Below are 17,168 nucleotides of genomic sequence, written 5' to 3'. Positions count from 1 at the left end.
GACACACACCTCACGTTCTCATTGCCTCCTGAGAAACACACACACACACACATACGAGACCTTAGTCTATGCCCTCAGTCATAAACACTCCTCAAAGTAACACACACACACCGACTCCCTTCCTGTCTGTGAAAACGCTGACGGGCTAAACAGCGAGCGGGGCAGGCGGCCTGATGGGGCTGCTTTGATAAGATTAAAGTGAAGTCTGGCGAGGACTGAGTGTGTGTGTGTGTTTCTCCCAGTGACGAGTCTGACTCAACTAAAGGCAGCATGCAGAGCCAGCCAGTCTAAAACCTCATTAGGTCCGCTGCCTCTCAGCAGAAAGTATTAATCAGCAGGAGAAGCCAACCAGAGGGCTCCCTCAGCCTCAGCCTGGCTGTGAGTGGAGGAGACATTAGACCTGCCTCACTACTGGAGAAACAGACAAAATGGCCGCCTTAGAGAGCGGAAGGGGGAACGCTGCTCAGTCAAACAGTCTGTCAATATCCACCGGGCCGTGAAGCGGGCTTTTTAGTGGCGAGGTGATTTGTGGCATCTATCACGGTCTTCTCTAGTCTCCCTCTGGTTCCTTTCATCTCTCTTCTGTCTTTCCTGGCTTCTCGCTCTTTCCTTGTTTATTTTCCTCCTCTTTACCCCCCCACCCCCTTCTCAGTGTGATGTGAAGTGAGAGATGGGCTGTGTCTGTGTGTCATTAGCACTGTAATATGATGTATGAACATGGACTTTAGGCAGGCTGGCCGAGGAGGAGGTGATGGGCTTCAGGCAGGCTGGTCGAGGAGGGGATGGGTTTTAGGCAGGCTGGTCGATGAGGGGATGGGCTTTAGGCAGGCTGGTCGAGGAGGGGATGGGCTTTAGGCAGGCTGGTCGAGGAGGGGATGGGCTTTAGGCAGGCTGGTCGAGGAGGTGATGGGCTTCAGGCAGGCTGGTCGAGGAGGAGGAGGGGATGGGCTTTAGGCAGGCTGGTCGAGGAGGAGGAGGAGGAGGGGATGGGCTTCAGGCAGGCTGGTTGAGGAGGAGGAGGAGGGGATGGGCTTTAGGCATGCTGGTCGAGGAGGAGGAGGAGGGGGGTGGGCTTTAGGCAGGCTGGTCGAGGAGGAGGAGGAGGGGGTGGGCTTTAGGCAGGCTGGTCGAGGAGGAGGAGGAGGGGATGGGCTTTAGGCAGGCTGGTCGAGGAGGAGGGGATGGGCTTCAGGCAGGCTGGTGGAGGAGGAGGGGATGGGCTTTAGGCAGTCTGGTCGAGGAGGAGGAGGAGGAGGAGGTGATGGGCTTCAGGCAGGCTGGTCGAGGAGGAGGGGATGGGCTTTAGGCAGGCTGGTCGAGGAGGAGGAGGGGATGGGCTTTAGGCAGGCTGGCCGAGGAGGAGGTGATGGGCTTCAGGCAGGCTGGTCGAGGAGGGGATGGGTTTTAGGCAGGCTGGTCGAGGAGGGGATGGGCTTTAGGCAGGCTGGTCGAGGAGGGGATGGGCTTTAGGCAGGCTGGTCGAGGAGGGGATGGGCTTTAGGCAGGCTGGTCGAGGAGGTGATGGGCTTCAGGCAGGCTGGTCGAGGAGGAGGAGGGGGATGGGCTTTAGGCAGGCTGGTCGAGGAGGAGGAGGAGGAGGAGGGGATGGGCTTCAGGCAGGCTGGTTGAGGAGGAGGAGGAGGGGATGGGCTTTAGGCATGCTGGTCGAGGAGGAGGAGGAGGGGGTGGGCTTTAGGCAGGCTGGTCGAGGAGGAGGAGGAGGGGGTGGGCTTTAGGCAGGCTGGTCGAGGAGGAGGAGGAGGGGATGGGCTTTAGGCAGGCTGGTCGAGGAGGAGGGGATGGGCTTCAGGCAGGCTGGTGGAGGAGGAGGGGATGGGCTTTAGGCAGTCTGGTCGAGGAGGAGGAGGAGGTGATGGGCTTTAGGCAGGCTGGTCGAGGAGGAGGAGGGGATGGGCTTTAGGCAGGCTGGTTGAGGAGGAGGAGGGGATGGGCGTTAGGCAGGCTGGTCGGAGGAGTGGATGGGCGTTAGGCAGGCAGGCTGGTCGAGGAGGAGGAGGGGGTGGGCTATAGGTGGGCTGGTCGAGGAGGGGCTGGGCTTTAGGCGGGCTGGTCGACGGGGACTGGCTGTCTTTGACTCACCCCCCCCGGGCCTGCAAGGTTAATGGCATCAGGATGAGAAGTGTGTGCGTGCGTATGTGCGTCTGCATATTTTTGTGTGTGTGTGTGCCAAATGTGTCCCACTGGGAACTAGATCCCCCAGAAGGTTCTGTCAGGCTCTTATCACTGACAGGAGTTGGGACGAGGGAGGGAGGATGGGAGGTGGACGGGTGAGGGAGGGTGGGACGAGCGAGGGAGGATGGGTGGTGGGAAGAGGATGGGTGGTGGGAAGAGGATGGGTGGTGAACAGTGAACTGCTGTGTAAACATGTTAATGGCCTGGCCCTCTTCCTCGCTCGCCTTTTCTTCATCAATAAGACCAATGGAGTCTAGTGAGTGGTGTGAATAATGAATGACCCCCCCTCCCCATCGCTCCCCACTGAACACTAGTGTTTATGATGACATCAGTCTGGCGTAAACAATGAGCATCTCTCTCCTCTTATCCAGGTTACTAGTGGTGAAGGGAGAGGAGGGGAGGTGTAAACAGTGAGCATCTCTCTCCTCTTATCCAGGTTACTAGTGGTGAAGGGAGGGGAGAGGTGTAAACAGTGAGCATCTCTCCTCTTATCCAGGTTACTAGTGGTGAAGGGAGGGGAGAGGAGGTGTAAACAGTGAGCATCTCTCCTCTTATCCAGGTTACTAGTGGTGAAGGGAGAGGAGAGGAGGTGTAAACAGTGAGCATCTCTCCTCTTATCCAGGTTACTAGTGGTGAAGGGAGGGGAGAGGAGGTGTAAACAGTGAGCATCTCTCTTATCCAGGTTACTAGTGGTGAAGGGAGAGGAGAGGAGGCGTAAACAGTGAGCATCTCTCTCCTCTTATCCAGGTTGCTAGTGGTGAAGGGAGGGGAGAGGAGGTGTAAACAGTGAGCATCTCTCCTCTTATCCAGGTTACTAGTGGTGAAGGGAGAGGAGAGGAGGCGTAAACAGTGAGCATCTCTCCTCTTATCCAGGTTACTAGTGGTGAAGGGAGGGGAGAGGAGGTGTAAACAGTGAGCATCTCTCCTCTTATCCAGGTTGCTAGTGGTGAAGGGAGGGGAGAGGTGTAAACAGTGAGCATCTCTCCTCTTATCCAGGTTGCTAGTGGTGAAGGGAGGGGAGAGGAGGTGTAAACAGTGAGCATCTCTCCTCTTATCCAGGTTGCTAGTGGTGAGGGGAGAGGTGTAAACAGTGAGCATCTCTCCTCTTATCCAGGTTGCTAGTGGTGAAGGGAGGGGAGAGGAGGTGTAAACAGTGAGCATCTCTCCTCTTATCCAGGTTACTAGTGGTGAAGGGAGGGGAGAGGAGGTGTAAACAGTGAGCATCTCTCTCTTATCCAGGTTGCTAGTGGTGAAGGGAGGGGAGAGGAGTGTTGGCCTGTGTTATTGGATGCAGGCAGCATATTATTCCCCCTGCTCTGAGTAGGATTTACTTGGTAGTGGAGGGAACATGGCTGGAGCGTGTGTGTGCGCGTTCCCTTCAAACACACATGGATATGCGTATATACAAAGCTGCATGTACATAATATAAACATACTTCTAGTCCAACACATCCCGGCGGTGCCCCGGGTGGGTCGGCAGCGCAGGGCTCTATGGGGGGGGGGGGGGGGGGTTTGTTTTGACAGAGTTCTTATGATGATGCGGCGGCGTGGGGTGTCAAGGGTGGTGCGGGGCGGAGATAATCATCCTCGCTTCGCTGTCAATAAGTGATTTTAATTAGCGCAGCTCATTAGGCTGCCACGGCAACGAGGCCCTCTGAGCTCTGTGTGTCAGTATGAGGAGTTCAGAGGGTACTCCATCTTATTCGCTGCTTAGTTTCTCTCTCATATTTTCTCTCTCTCTCATATTTTCTTCCTCTCTCTGTTGCTCTGATTGAAAACCTGGGCTTTCTTCCTCAGGCGCTCTGTTTTTCCACTGTGTGTTTGCTCAATTCCTCCCCTGCTTGTCGATAACGAGGCTTCACAGAGAGGGAGCTTTATTTAGGGAAGTCCTGTTTGTGGCCTGAGTGGGAGGGAGAGGTGTGTGTGTGAGAGAGAGAGAGCTTGTTCAAATGAATTATTTCCACAGGATTCTAGGAATTGTTTGCCAAGGTGATGATAGTCGACTTGTCTTTGAGCCAAAACAAACGGCCTGGGAGAACACACACATGGATGGAGGTTACTAGTGTCTGTGAAACGTGCTTCATCATTCTGGTCAGCCTAGATCTGCTGCTACAGTCCCACAAGACGATGAAGGTCTCGTTGAAGCCGTTTTGTGTTACACAACCACCCCACTGGGTGTTATGTGTCAGTCAGAATGCTGATCCAGTGGAATGGACTAGTATCTGGTTGCAGGGATAATTGAAGGAAATATTGTGTGTCTCTGTTCTCCAGGCCCCTAATGAACTTAGTGATTTGTAGAAAAATAGCAACAGTTTTCTATGCTCCTTGTTACAGGATGGAGGATTGTGAGTTAGCCCTCCCTCCTGGGTGTGTGTGTGTCAGGTTCCAGTAGCATCTGTCTGTCAGGTCTCAGTAGTGTGTCCCTGCCTATTAGGAGTGGCCCCTGGCCTAGCTCCCAGCCAATCAACAGGCAGGTAAATTCATACATCAATAAACTGTTATACCCCGATCTGCTGCACATGAACAATGAGGGGCCAGGAGGAGGGATCTGCTGCACATGAACAATGAGGGGCCGGGAGGAGGGATCTGCTGCACATGAACAATGAGGGGCCGGGAGGAGGGATCTGCTGCACATGAACAATGAGGGGCCGGGAGGAGGGATCTGCTGCACATGAACAATGAGGGGCCGGGAGGAGGGATCTGCTGCACATGAACAATGAGGGGCCGGGAGGAGGGATCTGCTGCACATGAACAATGAGGGGCCGGGAGGAGGGGCCGGGAGGAGGGATCTGCTGCACATGAACAATGAGGGGCCGGGAGGAGGGATCTGCTGCACATGAACAATGAGGGGCCGGGAGGAGGGATCTGCTGCACATGAACAATGAGGGGCCGGGAGGAGTGATCTGCTGCACATGAACAATGAGGGGCCGGGAGGAGGGATCTGCTGCACATGAACAATGAGGGGCCGGGAGGAGGGATCTGCTGCACATGAACAATGAGGGGCCGGGAGGAGGGATCTGCTGCACATGAACAATGAGGGGCCGGGAGGAGGGATCTGCTGCACATGAACAATGAGGGGCCGGGAGGAGGGATCTGCTGCACATGAACAATGAGGGGCCTGGAGGAGGGATCTGCTGCACATGAACAATGAGGGGCCGGGAGGAGGGATCTGTTGCACATGAACAATGAGGGGCCGGGAGGAGGGATCTGCTGCACATGAACAATGAGGGGCCGGGAGGAGGGATCTGCTGCACATGGACAATGAGGTGCTGCTAGTGAGGCAGAGGATTGCAGTGACGTGACGTCTTTGAGCCGGAGAGGGAAATGTGGGTGGATCATAAACCACTGTGTCTCTCGTTCAGCGTGTGACACTGTGACTCCCCGTCTCCGGCTGTTTTCCTGCCAATTGAAACCTCATCAGTCTCGTCCTCTCCACTCGGCTAGCGGCTTCCAGCGACAACCAGGCAAATGGTTTTCAACACAGAGCTGTTGACAAGGCCGTCCTCTGAGAGGCCTTTATACTAGCAGCACCAGACGGCTCCGAGCCGCTGAGGACCTGTAATTGTGGAGCCGGAGTGAACAGCCTTTACTGCCACGCCTCTCGAGGGCTTGGTTTTCATTGGCTTAAAGTGACAATACCCTATTTTATCCGCCTCCTGGCCTAAAAGCTGTTGGCGTTGAGTTGACTCCGTGCGTGCGTACACTGTCGTCCACACTCGTTGGCACCATTTTGTTTCTCTGGTCTCCAACATATGAATGTGATGGGGGGGTTCTATACAGTTATGTATTGGGGTAATATTCTATTATACGGTCCCTGGTAATTGACAGGTGTTATGAGGTAGTATTATTTACTGAATGAGTGTAGTGAAAGTAGCTCTTCGACAAGTGTCCATAAAATGACATCTGAGTAGTATTCTACTGAAACTCTGCTACTTGTCCCCTCTATGTTTACTGGCTAGTGATTCGCTCCTGACATCTGAGTAGTTTTATCCTTTTGACAGCTGATATAAGTGTTTCTTTCTGTCTCTTTTGAATGGAGTTCCCTGGATGCTTTTGAATGGAGTTCCCTGGATGCTTTTGAATGGAGTTCCCTGGATGCTTTTGAATGGAGTTCCCTGGATGCTTTTGAATGGAGTTCCCTGGATGCTTTTGAATGGAGTTCCCTGGATGCTTTTGAATGGAGTTCCCTGGATGCTTGGATGCCTGGATGCTTTTGAATGGAGTTCCCTGGATGCTTTTGAATGGAGTTCCCTGGATGCTTTTGAATGGAGTTCCCTGGATGCTTTTGAATGGAGTTCCCTGGATGCTTTTGAATGGAGTTCCCTGGATGCTTTTGAATGGAGTTCCCTGGATGCTTTTGAATGGAGTTCCCTGGATGCTTTTGGTCAGTCGGTATCTTAGGCCTTTTCAAAGGAAAGAGGATGCCTGCCTCTGAGGAGAAAAGACTAGATTAGTGACAGTTGCTGCTCAAGGATGTCTAGCTCCTGGTTTGTGTGATTATTTCTCGAGCCCTTTCTATACATCCTGGTCAGAGCCAGGACACCTCACCAGCTGACCAGAACAGGTCCTCCAGAGTCCACGTTAAGGTCGGGAGAACGTTCCAGGAATGTTGTAACCTGGACCAACCCTAAAGGCAACACGCCGTTGGTGAGGTCACGGCTGTCTGAGCACCTGGTGTTCCAGCTCGGCTTGTGCCAGCGAGCCGCTCATCCAGAAAGAACAGCGTGTAAACTCAACTCAGAACACGTTCCAATTCCAATCCATGCAAGTCCCTGTATACCAGGAATAGGGAATGAACGATTTAAAATGGTGGCTGTTTTGTTGTCTATTGTGCATGTTATGTGTAGTGTGGTTGAAACACTGAGGATATTTGGTTGTTAGGTTGAGTCCAGCCTCTACAGATCTAGCGGTGTGTCTCTTCTTGTTTCCAGGGATGAAGACTGGTCACCCCCCGCGCTCCCCTCCTCCTCCCTCTTATCCCCCATTAATTTCTCCCTCTGATCTGATCGACAGCCCAGAAAAATTCTATTTAATGACCTGCCTCTGTGCGCGTAATATGATTTTACAGCCTGCTATGGTCAAGCCCAGGCCCAATTTACATAATGATCACCACCGCCAGACAGGGCCTGCTGGGCCGCCGTTGCCCTGGCAACAGGAGAGAGCGGGGACAGGAATGGAAGGGGGAGGATGTAGCTGGAGGGATTGGAGGAGGGAAATGAGAAATGTGAGGGGAGTCTGCCTGGGGTTAAGGGGGTTGTGAGTTCCTGACAGGTCAGAATAGGTCTCTCTCCCCCCACACCCCCCCACTCCTTCCTTCCTTCCTTCCTTCCTCAGAGTAAAACAGAAGTGACACCACAGCAGGGCACAAGGCCACTACCACCCCCTTTTTCTTCCATCCCCTCTTTACCATTAAACAAGGTAAAATGAGAGGAACGCGTGAAGAAACAAAGGAGAAAGCCCCCGTCTCTCTGTCCCACGCTCACATACACCTGCTGGGCCATCTGCCCCACAATCCATTAGTTCTTCTCTACCCAACACAGTCAAATTACATTAGCTTCGTATCAAGTCTCTCCTATGTTCCTCTCTGGAAATAAGTTGGGAGGAAAAGGGTTGTGTTTTGGCGACTATGTCTGTGGATATTGAAGAGCAGCAGAACTGGGTCCAGCCCTCCAAATGTGGGGTTCTAAAGTGCTCTGTCTGCGTCAGGCCCGAGGTATTGTCCCCCCCTGCTCTATACCAATGGTGTTGGTGATAGATATTGCTAGTCAGCCAGCCTCCCCTCTCCTTTCTTTCCCTGTCTTCTGTGAAATGGCTGCGTAGTAATTGTGAAGTATTACCCTGGTTTGTCTTCCTCCTCCCAAATGGTATTATCATATTTCAAACGGCTAATGAAATAAGGCCAGCTGTCTAATGGACGTGGGATAGAGGGAGACCAGAGTTGGTTTGTTTTAAGGAGAGCTTCTCCCCCCATTCATTTCAGTTAAGAGCAATGGGACATCCGGGGTCTAGATGGACTCTGGAGTGGACTGAGGGATTTAGGTGTGTGTGGGGGGGGACATGCCCCCTTGCTGTGTTATCAAGCATAGTGGTGTGTGTGTGTTCAACCAACACTGAAATGGTTTCTTGGAAGGTGCGGTAGAGGTGTAAACATTGACATTGTCATCTTCTCTGTCTATTAGTAATCCAGCTGGCTGCTGATGTAGTCCTCTCTCTCTCTGTTAGTAATCCCAGCTGGCTAATGATGTAGTCTCTCTCTCTCTCTCTCTCTCTCTCTCTCTCTCTCTCGTGTTAGTAATCCAAGCTGGCTGCTGATGTAGTTCTCTCTCTCTCTCGTTAGTAATCCAAGCTGGCTGCTGATGTAGTTCTCTCTCTCTCTCTCTCTGTTAGTAATCCAAGCTGGCTGCTGATGTAGTCCTCTCTCTCTCTGTTAGTAATCCCATCTGGCTGCTGATGTAGTCCTCTCTCTATCTGTTAGTAATCCCATCTGGCTGCTGATGTAGTCCTCTCTCTCTCTGTTAGTAATCCCATCTGGCTGCTGATGTAGTCATCTCTCTCTCTGTTAGTAATCCCATCTGGCTGCTGATGTAGTCCTCTCTCTCTCTGTTAGTAATCCCAGCTGGGTGCTGATGTAGTCCTCTCTCTCTCTGTTAGTAATCCAAGATGGCTGCTGATGTAGTCCTCTCTCTCTCTGTTAGTAATCCAAGCTGGCTGCTGATGTAGTCCTCTCTCTCTCTGTTAGTAATCCCAGCTGGGTGCTGATGTAGTCCTCTCTCTCTCTGTTAGTAATCCAAGCTGGCTGCTGATGTAGTCCTCTCTCTCTGTTAGTAATCCAAGCTGGCTGCTGATGTAGTCCTCTCTCTCTCTGTTAGTAATCCAAGCTGGCTGCTGATGTAGTCCTCTCTCTCTCTGTTAGTAATCCAAGCTGGCTGCTGATGTAGTCCTCTCTCTCTCTGTTAGTAATCCCAGCTGGCTGCTGATGTAGTCCTCTCTCTCTCTGTTAGTAATCCAAGCTGGCTGCTGATGTAGTCCTCACCATGTTCCTCTCTCCTCTCTCTTCCAGACTGAGATTGCTAAACGGCTCAACGCAATTCTCGCACAGATCATGCCTTTCCTGTCACAAGAGGTGAGTACCTCACACATCCATCCTAATGCAGTCTTAACATAAAAACCTTCTGGTGTTCCCATGGTTGTGTAGGCCTGTTGTATAGAGCCTCTTTTCAGGCCCTATATTATTCACGCTTAATCCCTGTTCACATGTTACGGTTTTGATCAATTTAACCCAAGTTGAGCCTAATTCTGTCTTAATAAATCTGTGTCTATGAAGCAGGCTCTCTAACCATGGAGACTTGCTGTACAGTACCCTAGCTAAAGTTGACTAAACCTGGTCTCTGTTTCTCCCCACCAGCACCAGCAGCAGGTTGCTCAGGCTGTTGAGCGTGCCAAGCAGGTCACGATGACTGAGCTCAATGCCATCATCGGGGTACGTGGACTTCCCAATCTGCCTCTCACCGTGTGTACCCCTCTTACTTTACTTCATTCAGTCAGAGACGGGGTAAACCTGCATGTACGGAGGGGCCATGTAGTCCACTAGCAATATACTGTCTCAACTCTCATTTCACAAAGATTTAGGCCCATCTATCCCATAGATCTCTCTCTCTCGTTCAAAATACACTACATGTTGTTTGATATATATATATCATATATATATATATATATATATATATATATATATATAGATATAGATAGCCTAGTGTGGAATTGGTAGCTAGGTAGAGGATGTTACACTAGTAGTATGTAGACCAGGGTTTTCCCAGACACTGTCCGTCCGTCCCCAGCACTACACAGCTCAAATAACCAACTCATTTGAATTTCACTGTGTAGTGCTGGGCAAAAACCAAAATGTGCACCCGGGGGAGGGAAGAGGACCGAGTTTGGGACACTGACGTAGAGGATGTTACAGTAGCACCCTGGTAGAGGAGGGTTACTGTAGTGTCCTGGTAGGGGATGGTTACTGTAGCGTCCTGGTAGGGGATGGTTACTGTAGCGTCCTGGTAGAGGATGGTTACTGTAATACCCTGGTAGAGGATGGTTACTGTAGCGTCCTGGTAGAGGATGGTTACTGTAGCGTCCTGGTAGAGGATGGTTACTGTAGCGTCCTGGTAGAGGATGGTTACTGTAGCGTCCTGGTAGAGGATGGTTACTGTAGCGTCCTGGTAGAGGATGGTTACTGTAGCGTCCTGGTAGAGGATGGTTACTGTAGAGGATGCGTCCTGGTAGAGGATGGTTACTGTAGCGTCCTGGTAGAGGATGGTTACTGTAGCGTCCTGGTAGAGGATGGTTACTGTAGCGTCCTGGTAGAGGATGGTTACTGTAGCGTCCTGGTAGAGGATGGTTACTGTAGCGTCCTGGTAGAGGATGGTTACTGTAGCGTCCTGGTAGAGGATGGTTACTGTAGCGTCCTGGTAGAGGATGGTTACTGTAGCGTCCTGGTAGAGGATGGTTACTGTAGCGTCCTGGTAGAGGATGGTTACTGTAGCGTCCTGGTAGAGGATGGTTACTGTAGCGTCCTGGTAGAGGATGGTTACTGTAGCGCCCTGGTAGAGGATGGTTACTGTAATACCCTGGTAGAGGATGGTTACTGTAATACCCTGGTAGAGGATAGTTACTGTAGCGTCCTGGTAGAGGATGGTTACTGTAATACCCTGGTAGAGGATGGTTACTGTAATACCCTGGTAGAGGATGGTTACTGTAGCATCCTGGTAGGGGATCTTTGGAGGGGGGCACTAGCTTGCCACACTATGTCACCACCATACCCCTCCCAACGTGCAGTATTGCCCCTGTCACTACCATACCCCTCCCACGTGCAGTATTGCCCCTGTCACTACCATACCCCTCCCACGTGCAGTATTGCCCCTGTCACCACCATACCCCTCCCACGTGCAGTATTGCCCCTGTCACCACCATACCCCTCCCACGTGCAGTATTGCCCCTGTCACCACTGGTTTTTCATTATGAGTTGATGTACCTTATGTGACGCACTGTCTATTTGATTTACCAGTTACCATGGTGGTTTTGATTAATTTATCTTCAATTATACATACTATCCCACTGGTCAGCAGTATGTCGCTCAGTCAGCAAGCAGTCCTTCAAGGGCCCCCCTCCTGCAATGGCTGAGAGAGTGGCTGGTGTTGGTTGTGAACCTAGAGAGTGGCTGGTGTTGGTTGTGGGCTGAGAGAGTGGCTGGTGTTGGTTGTGGGCTGAGAGAGTGGCTGGTGTTGGTTGTGGGCTGAGAGAGTGGCTGGTGTTGGTTGTGGGCTGAGAGAGTGGCTGGTGTTGGTTGTGGGCTGAGAGAGTGGCTGGTGTTGGTTGTGGGCCGAGAGAGTGGCTGGTGTTGGTTGTGAACCGAGAGAGTGGCTGGTGTTGGTTGTGAACCGAGAGAGTGGCTGGTGTTGGTTGTGAACCGAGAGAGTGGCTGGTGTTGGTTGTGAACCGAGAGAGTGGCTGGTGTTGGTTGTGGGCTGAGAGAGTGGCTGGTGTTGGTTGTGGGCTGAGAGAGTGGCTGGTGTTGGTTGTGAACTGAGAGAGTGGCTGGTGTTGGTTGTGAACCGAGAGAGTGGCTGGTGTTGGTTGTGGGCTGAGAGAGTGGCTGGTGTTGGTTGTGAACCTAGAGAGTGGCTGGTGTTGGTTGTGAACCTAGAGAGTGGCTGGTGTTGGTTGTGGGCTGAGAGAGTGGCTGGTGTTGGTTGTGGGCTGAGAGAGTGGCTGGTGTTGGTTGTGAACTGAGAGAGTGGCTGGTGTTGGTTGTGAACCGAGAGAGTGGCTGGTGTTGGTTGTGGGCTGAGAGAGTGGCTGGTGTTGGTTGTGAACCTAGAGAGTGGCTGGTGTTGGTTGTGAACCTAGAGAGTGGCTGGTGTTGGTTGTGGGCTGAGAGAGTGGCTGGTGTTGGTTGTGGGCTGAGAGAGTGGCTGGTGTTGGTTGTGGGCTGAGAGAGTGGCTGGTGTTGGTTGTGGGCTGAGAGAGTGGCTGGTGTTGGTTGTGGGCTGAGAGAGTGGCTGGTGTTTGTTGTGGGCTGAGAGAGTGGCTGGTGTTGGTTGTGAACCGAGAGAGTGGCTGGTGTTGGTTGTGAACCGAGCGAGTGGCTGGTGTTGGTTGTGAACCGAGCGAGTGGCTGGTGTTGGTTGTGAACCGAGCGAGTGGCTGGTGTTGGTTGTGAACCGAGCGAGTGGCTGGTGTTGGTTGTGAACCGAGAGAGTGGCTGGTGTTGGTTGTGAACCGAGAGAGTGGCTGGTGTTGGTTGTGAACCGAGAGAGTGGCTGGTGTTGGTTGTGAACCGAGAGAGTGGCTGGTGTTGGTTGTGAACCGAGAGAGTGGCTGGTGTTGGTTGTGAACCGAGAGAGTGGCTGGTGTTGGCTGTGAACCGAGAGAGTGGCTGGTGTTGGCTGTGAAGTGGCTGGTGTTGGCTGTGAGAGTGGCTGGTGTTGGCTGTGAACCGAGAGAGTGGCTGGTGTTGGCTGTGAACCGAGAGAGTGGCTGGTGTTGGCTGTGAACCGAGAGAGTGGCTGGTGTTGGCTGTGAACCGAGAGAGTGGCTGGTGTTGGCTGTGAACCGAGAGAGTGGCTGGTGTTGGCTGTGAACCGAGAGAGTGGCTGGTGTTGGCTGTGAACCGAGAGAGTGGCTGGTGTTGGCTGTGAACCGAGAGAGTGGCTGGTGTTGGCTGTGAACCGAGAGAGTGGCTGGTGTTTGCTGTGAACCGAGAGAGTGGCTGGTGTTTGCTGTGAACCGAGAGAGTGGCTGGCTGGTGTTGGCTGTGAACCGAGAGAGTGGCTGGCTGGTGTTGGCTGTGAACCGAGAGAGTGGCTGGCTGGTGTTGGCTGTGAACCGAGAGAGTGGCTGGCTGGTGTTGGCTGTGAACCGAGAGAGTGGCTGGCTGGTGTTGGCTGTGAACCGAGAGAGTGGCTGGCTGGTGTTGGCTGTGAACCGAGAGAGTGGCTGGCTGGTGTTGGCTGTGAACCGAGAGAGTGGCTGGCTGGTGTTGGCTGTGAACCGAGAGAGTGGCTGGCTGGTGTTGGCTGTGAACCGAGAGAGTGGCTGGCTGGTGTTGGCTGTGAACCGAGAGAGTGGCTGGCTGGTGTTGGCTGTGAACCGAGAGAGTGGCTGGCTGGTGTTGGCTGTGAACCGAGAGAGTGGCTGGCTGGTGTTGGCTGTGAACCGAGAGAGTGGCTGGCTGGTGTTGGCTGTGAACCGAGAGAGTGGCTGGCTGGTGTTGGCTGTGGGCCGAGAGAGTGGCTGGCTGGTGTTGGCTGTGAACCGAGAGAGTGGTTGGCTGGTGTTGGTTGTGAACCTAGAGAGTGGCTGGCTGGTGTTGGCTGTGGGCCGAGAGAGTGGCTGGCTGGTGTTGGCTGTGAACCGAGAGAGTGGTTGGCTGGTGTTGGTTGTGAACCTAGAGAGTGGCTGGCTGGTGTTGGCTGTGAACCGAGAGAGTGGTTGGCTGGTGTTGGTTGTGAACCTAGAGAGTGGCTGGCTGGTGTTGGTTGTGAACCTAGAGAGTGGCTGGCTGGTGTTGGTTGTGAACTGAGATGTTCACAGAGAGGGTAACGTAAAGACCTGGCTGAGATTAGAGCGGTAACACTGATCAGATCATGGGGCTTTGCACTGATTCCACTTTGCCAGTAAGGATGTTTTTAATTGGATAAGGGGCTCCAGCCAGTGCAGTCTTCATCGCTACCTCTCAGCCTTCTCATTCCTCTATAGGCTCACCAGTAGTGTCCTGAAGCTGAGATTATACTTACTGTTATAGCCTCTCCCCACCCCCCACACACACAGCAACTTAGAGCTCTATGGAAACTAGGCTATAGAACTTAACCATGTTGTGGCTGTATCATAATCAGGCTGTACCTAGTAATCCCTTAACCCTGAAAGTCAAAGCTCTCCTCATTCCACTTATTTGATCTATTCCAGTCGTGCACACCTGATCCAGTTAACCAGGGGCTTGCTGATGAGGTTACCAGAAGCCCAGTGTGTTGTGTGTTTCTAGGAGCAGTCGGATCCATCTGGGAATCTGAACACTCTGAAATGACAACACCTCGTCTTCCTAAATTCCTAGAACATCTATTGTTCCTTCCGCCCCTATTATATAAAGCTAACATGCTAGCTGTTTTTACTAGTTCGAGCTAGAAGATCCTCTTAGCTGTCCGTAGCTATCCTGAAGCCCTTAGCGGTTAGCTAGCTGACCCCCTAGCTGTCAGTAGCTATCCTGCAGCCCTTAGTGGTTAGTTATCTGACCCCCTAGCTGTCAGTAGCTATCCTGAAGCTCTTAGCGGTTAGCTAGCTGACCCCCTAGCTGTCAGTAGCTATCCTGCAGCCCTTAGTGGTTAGCTAGCTGACCCCCTAGCTGTCAGTAGCTATCCTGAAGCCCTTAGTGGTTAGCTAGCTGACCCCCTAGCTGTCAGTAGCTATCCTGAAGCCCTTAGCGGTTAGCTAGCTGACCCCCTAGCTGTCAGTAGCTATCCTGCAGCCCTTAGTGGTTAGCTAGCTGACCCCCTAGCTGTCAGTAGCTATCCTGAAGCCCTTAGCGGTTAGTTATCTGACCCCCTAGCTGTCAGTAGCTATCCTGAAGCTCTTAGCGGTTAGCTAGCTGACCCCCTAGCTGTCAGTAGCTATCCTGCAGCCCTTAGTGGTTAGCTAGCTGACCCCCTAGCTGTCAGTAGCTATCCCGAAGCCCTTAGTGGTTAGCTAGCTGACCCCCTAGCTGTCAGTAGCTATCCTGAAGCCCTTAGCGGTTAGTTAGCTGACCCCCTAGCTGTCAGTAGCTATCCTGAAGCCCTTAGTGGTTAGCTAGCTGACCCCCTAGCTGTCAGTAGCTATCCTGAAGCCCTTAGCGGTTAGTTAGCTGACCCCCTAGCTGTCAGTAGCTATCCTGAAGCCCTTAGCGGTTTGCTAGCTGACCCCCTAGCTGTCAGTAGCTATCCTGAAGCCCTTAGCGCTTAGTTAGCAGTTAGCCAGCCCCATAGGTGGGGTCAAGCCGGCCAGAGGCAGATATTGGAATTCAATTAAGGCAATGAGCCAAGACTGTGACCCCCGTTTCCAAGGTAATTACTTCCTCCTCTCCTTCCAGCCACCAGGTGGCTTAATTTGACTGTCCAGCGGACAGACAGACACACGCCTTTGCCATTAAGCAGGGGCAGGGCTGTGGAGCTCAGCAGCTTGGCACACAAACATGAAAACAGGCTTTTATTTGTTGGAGGAAGAAATGGCAGGAAATCAATTTCCGTGCTGCCACTGTGTGGGGGAGAGAGCAAGGGATAGAGGGATGGAAGAGGGAGGTCATTAAATATCTGACGGTAATCAGAAGCCAGCAGGGTTTGGCTAGTTGATGTGCGTGTCTGACTAAACGATGTCCAGTGTCAAACGGAGGCACATACACACAATCACACACAAACTTCTATCAGAGGGAGAAACTAAATTGACAGGGAGAGTGACAGGGAGGAGAGTACATTTAACCCTGTTTTCTTTAAACCTAAGGGACTCAACTATGTCATCTTTACACTGAGGGACACAAATGCAGAGTAATTTGTCTGAGAAAGAAGATCCATAGACTTAACTCAGCCCTGATGAGGAGGAAGAGAGACGCATATATATATACACACACACACACACACGTATATGTGGACACCCCCTCAAATCAGTGGATTCGGCTATTTCAGCCACACCTGTTACTGACAGGTGTATATAATTGAGCATGCAGCCATGCAATCTCCATAGACAACCATTGGCAGTAGAATGCCTTACTAAAGAGCTCAGTCACTTTCAATGTGGCACTGTCATAGGATGCCACCTTTCTAACAAGTCAGTTCGTCTCATTTCTGCCCTGCTAGAGCTGCCCCGTTCAACTGTACGTGCTGTTATTGTGGGGTGGAAAGGTCTAGGAGCAACAAAGGCTCAGCCACGAAGGGGTAGGCCACACAAGCTCACAGAATGGGACCGCAGAGTGCTGTAGGAGCGTAAAAATCGTCTGTCCTCAGTTGCAACACTCACTACAGAGTTCCAAACTGCCCCTGGAAGCAACTTCAGCACAATAACTGTTTGTTGGGAGCTTCATGAAATGGGGTTCCATGGCCAAGCAGCCGCACACAATCCTAAGATCAATATACGCGGTGCCAAGCATCAGCTGGAGTGGTGTAAAGCTTGCCGCCATTGGACTCTGGACAAATGGAAATATGAATCACGCTTCACCATCTGGCAGTCTGATGGATGAATCTGGATTTGGTGGTTTCCAGGAGAACGCTACCTGCCCGAATGCATAGTGCCAACTGTAAAGTTAGATGGAGGAGGAATAATGGTCTGGGGCTGTTTTTCATGGTTCAGGACCCTTGGTTCCAGTGAAGGGAAGTCAAATTGCTACATCATACAATGACATTCTAGATGATTCTGTGCTTCCAACTTTTTGGCAACACTTTAGAGAAGTCCATTTCCTGTTTCAGCATGACAATGTACAAAATGAGGTCCATGCAGAAATGGTTGGTCGAGATTGGTGTGGAAAAACTTGAGCGACACACACTCACACAACCAGTTCTCCAGAAAGGGAGTGACACACACAGAGTGCACCCTGACCGGGTCAGATTTTTTTCCCCAGTAGTCAGTCAGTCTCCCCTCCCCAGGCCAGTGTTATCTCAGTAGATATACTACCTGCTAATCTGTCCTCTTCCCCAAGCACAGAGTGACCTGAGAGAGAGGGCGCTCCACTAAACAACATATTCCAACAGGGTTTTACAACCCCCACTACAACACTGCATACCTGCCAGTTTGTAAACAAACTGTTTATATGGTTTCATACAGTAATATAGCTGTGGACAGACAACAGTTTACACACTGTTTCCCATTGCTTCCCATAACACAGGTGCACTAATCTAGCTCTCCAGACAACCAGCACAGTTGGTGTACAAACAGTTTGCACATGGTGTTCCAGAACGTTAACCC

General features: G+C 52.0%; 1 protein-coding gene across 8 annotated transcripts in view; it reads left to right on the top strand.

Moving 5' to 3' along the window:
- LOC115127919 (transducin-like enhancer protein 3-B) overlaps positions 1-17,168 on the top strand; it is a 57,617-nt gene that overhangs the window by 7,274 nt on the left and 33,175 nt on the right. For 6 of the 8 annotated variants that reach the window (XM_065012355.1, XM_065012360.1, XM_065012357.1 and 3 more), the window contains exons 6-7: positions 9,253-9,315; positions 9,598-9,672. In XM_065012355.1, coding sequence (XP_064868427.1) covers positions 9,253-9,315; positions 9,598-9,672 — 138 coding nt within the window. Of the gene's footprint in view, positions 1-9,252; positions 9,316-9,597; positions 9,703-17,168 lie in introns of all 8 variants that reach the window. The other 2 variants (XM_065012359.1, XM_065012356.1) reach the window with 1 other exon arrangement.

Source organism: Oncorhynchus nerka, linkage group LG27, assembly GCF_034236695.1.
Source record: "Oncorhynchus nerka isolate Pitt River linkage group LG27, Oner_Uvic_2.0, whole genome shotgun sequence".
In the NCBI taxonomy this organism is placed as follows: domain Eukaryota; kingdom Metazoa; phylum Chordata; class Actinopteri; order Salmoniformes; family Salmonidae; genus Oncorhynchus; species Oncorhynchus nerka.
Note: the sequence above shows the minus strand (reverse complement) of the source record. Positions and strands in the feature narration are given on the sequence as shown.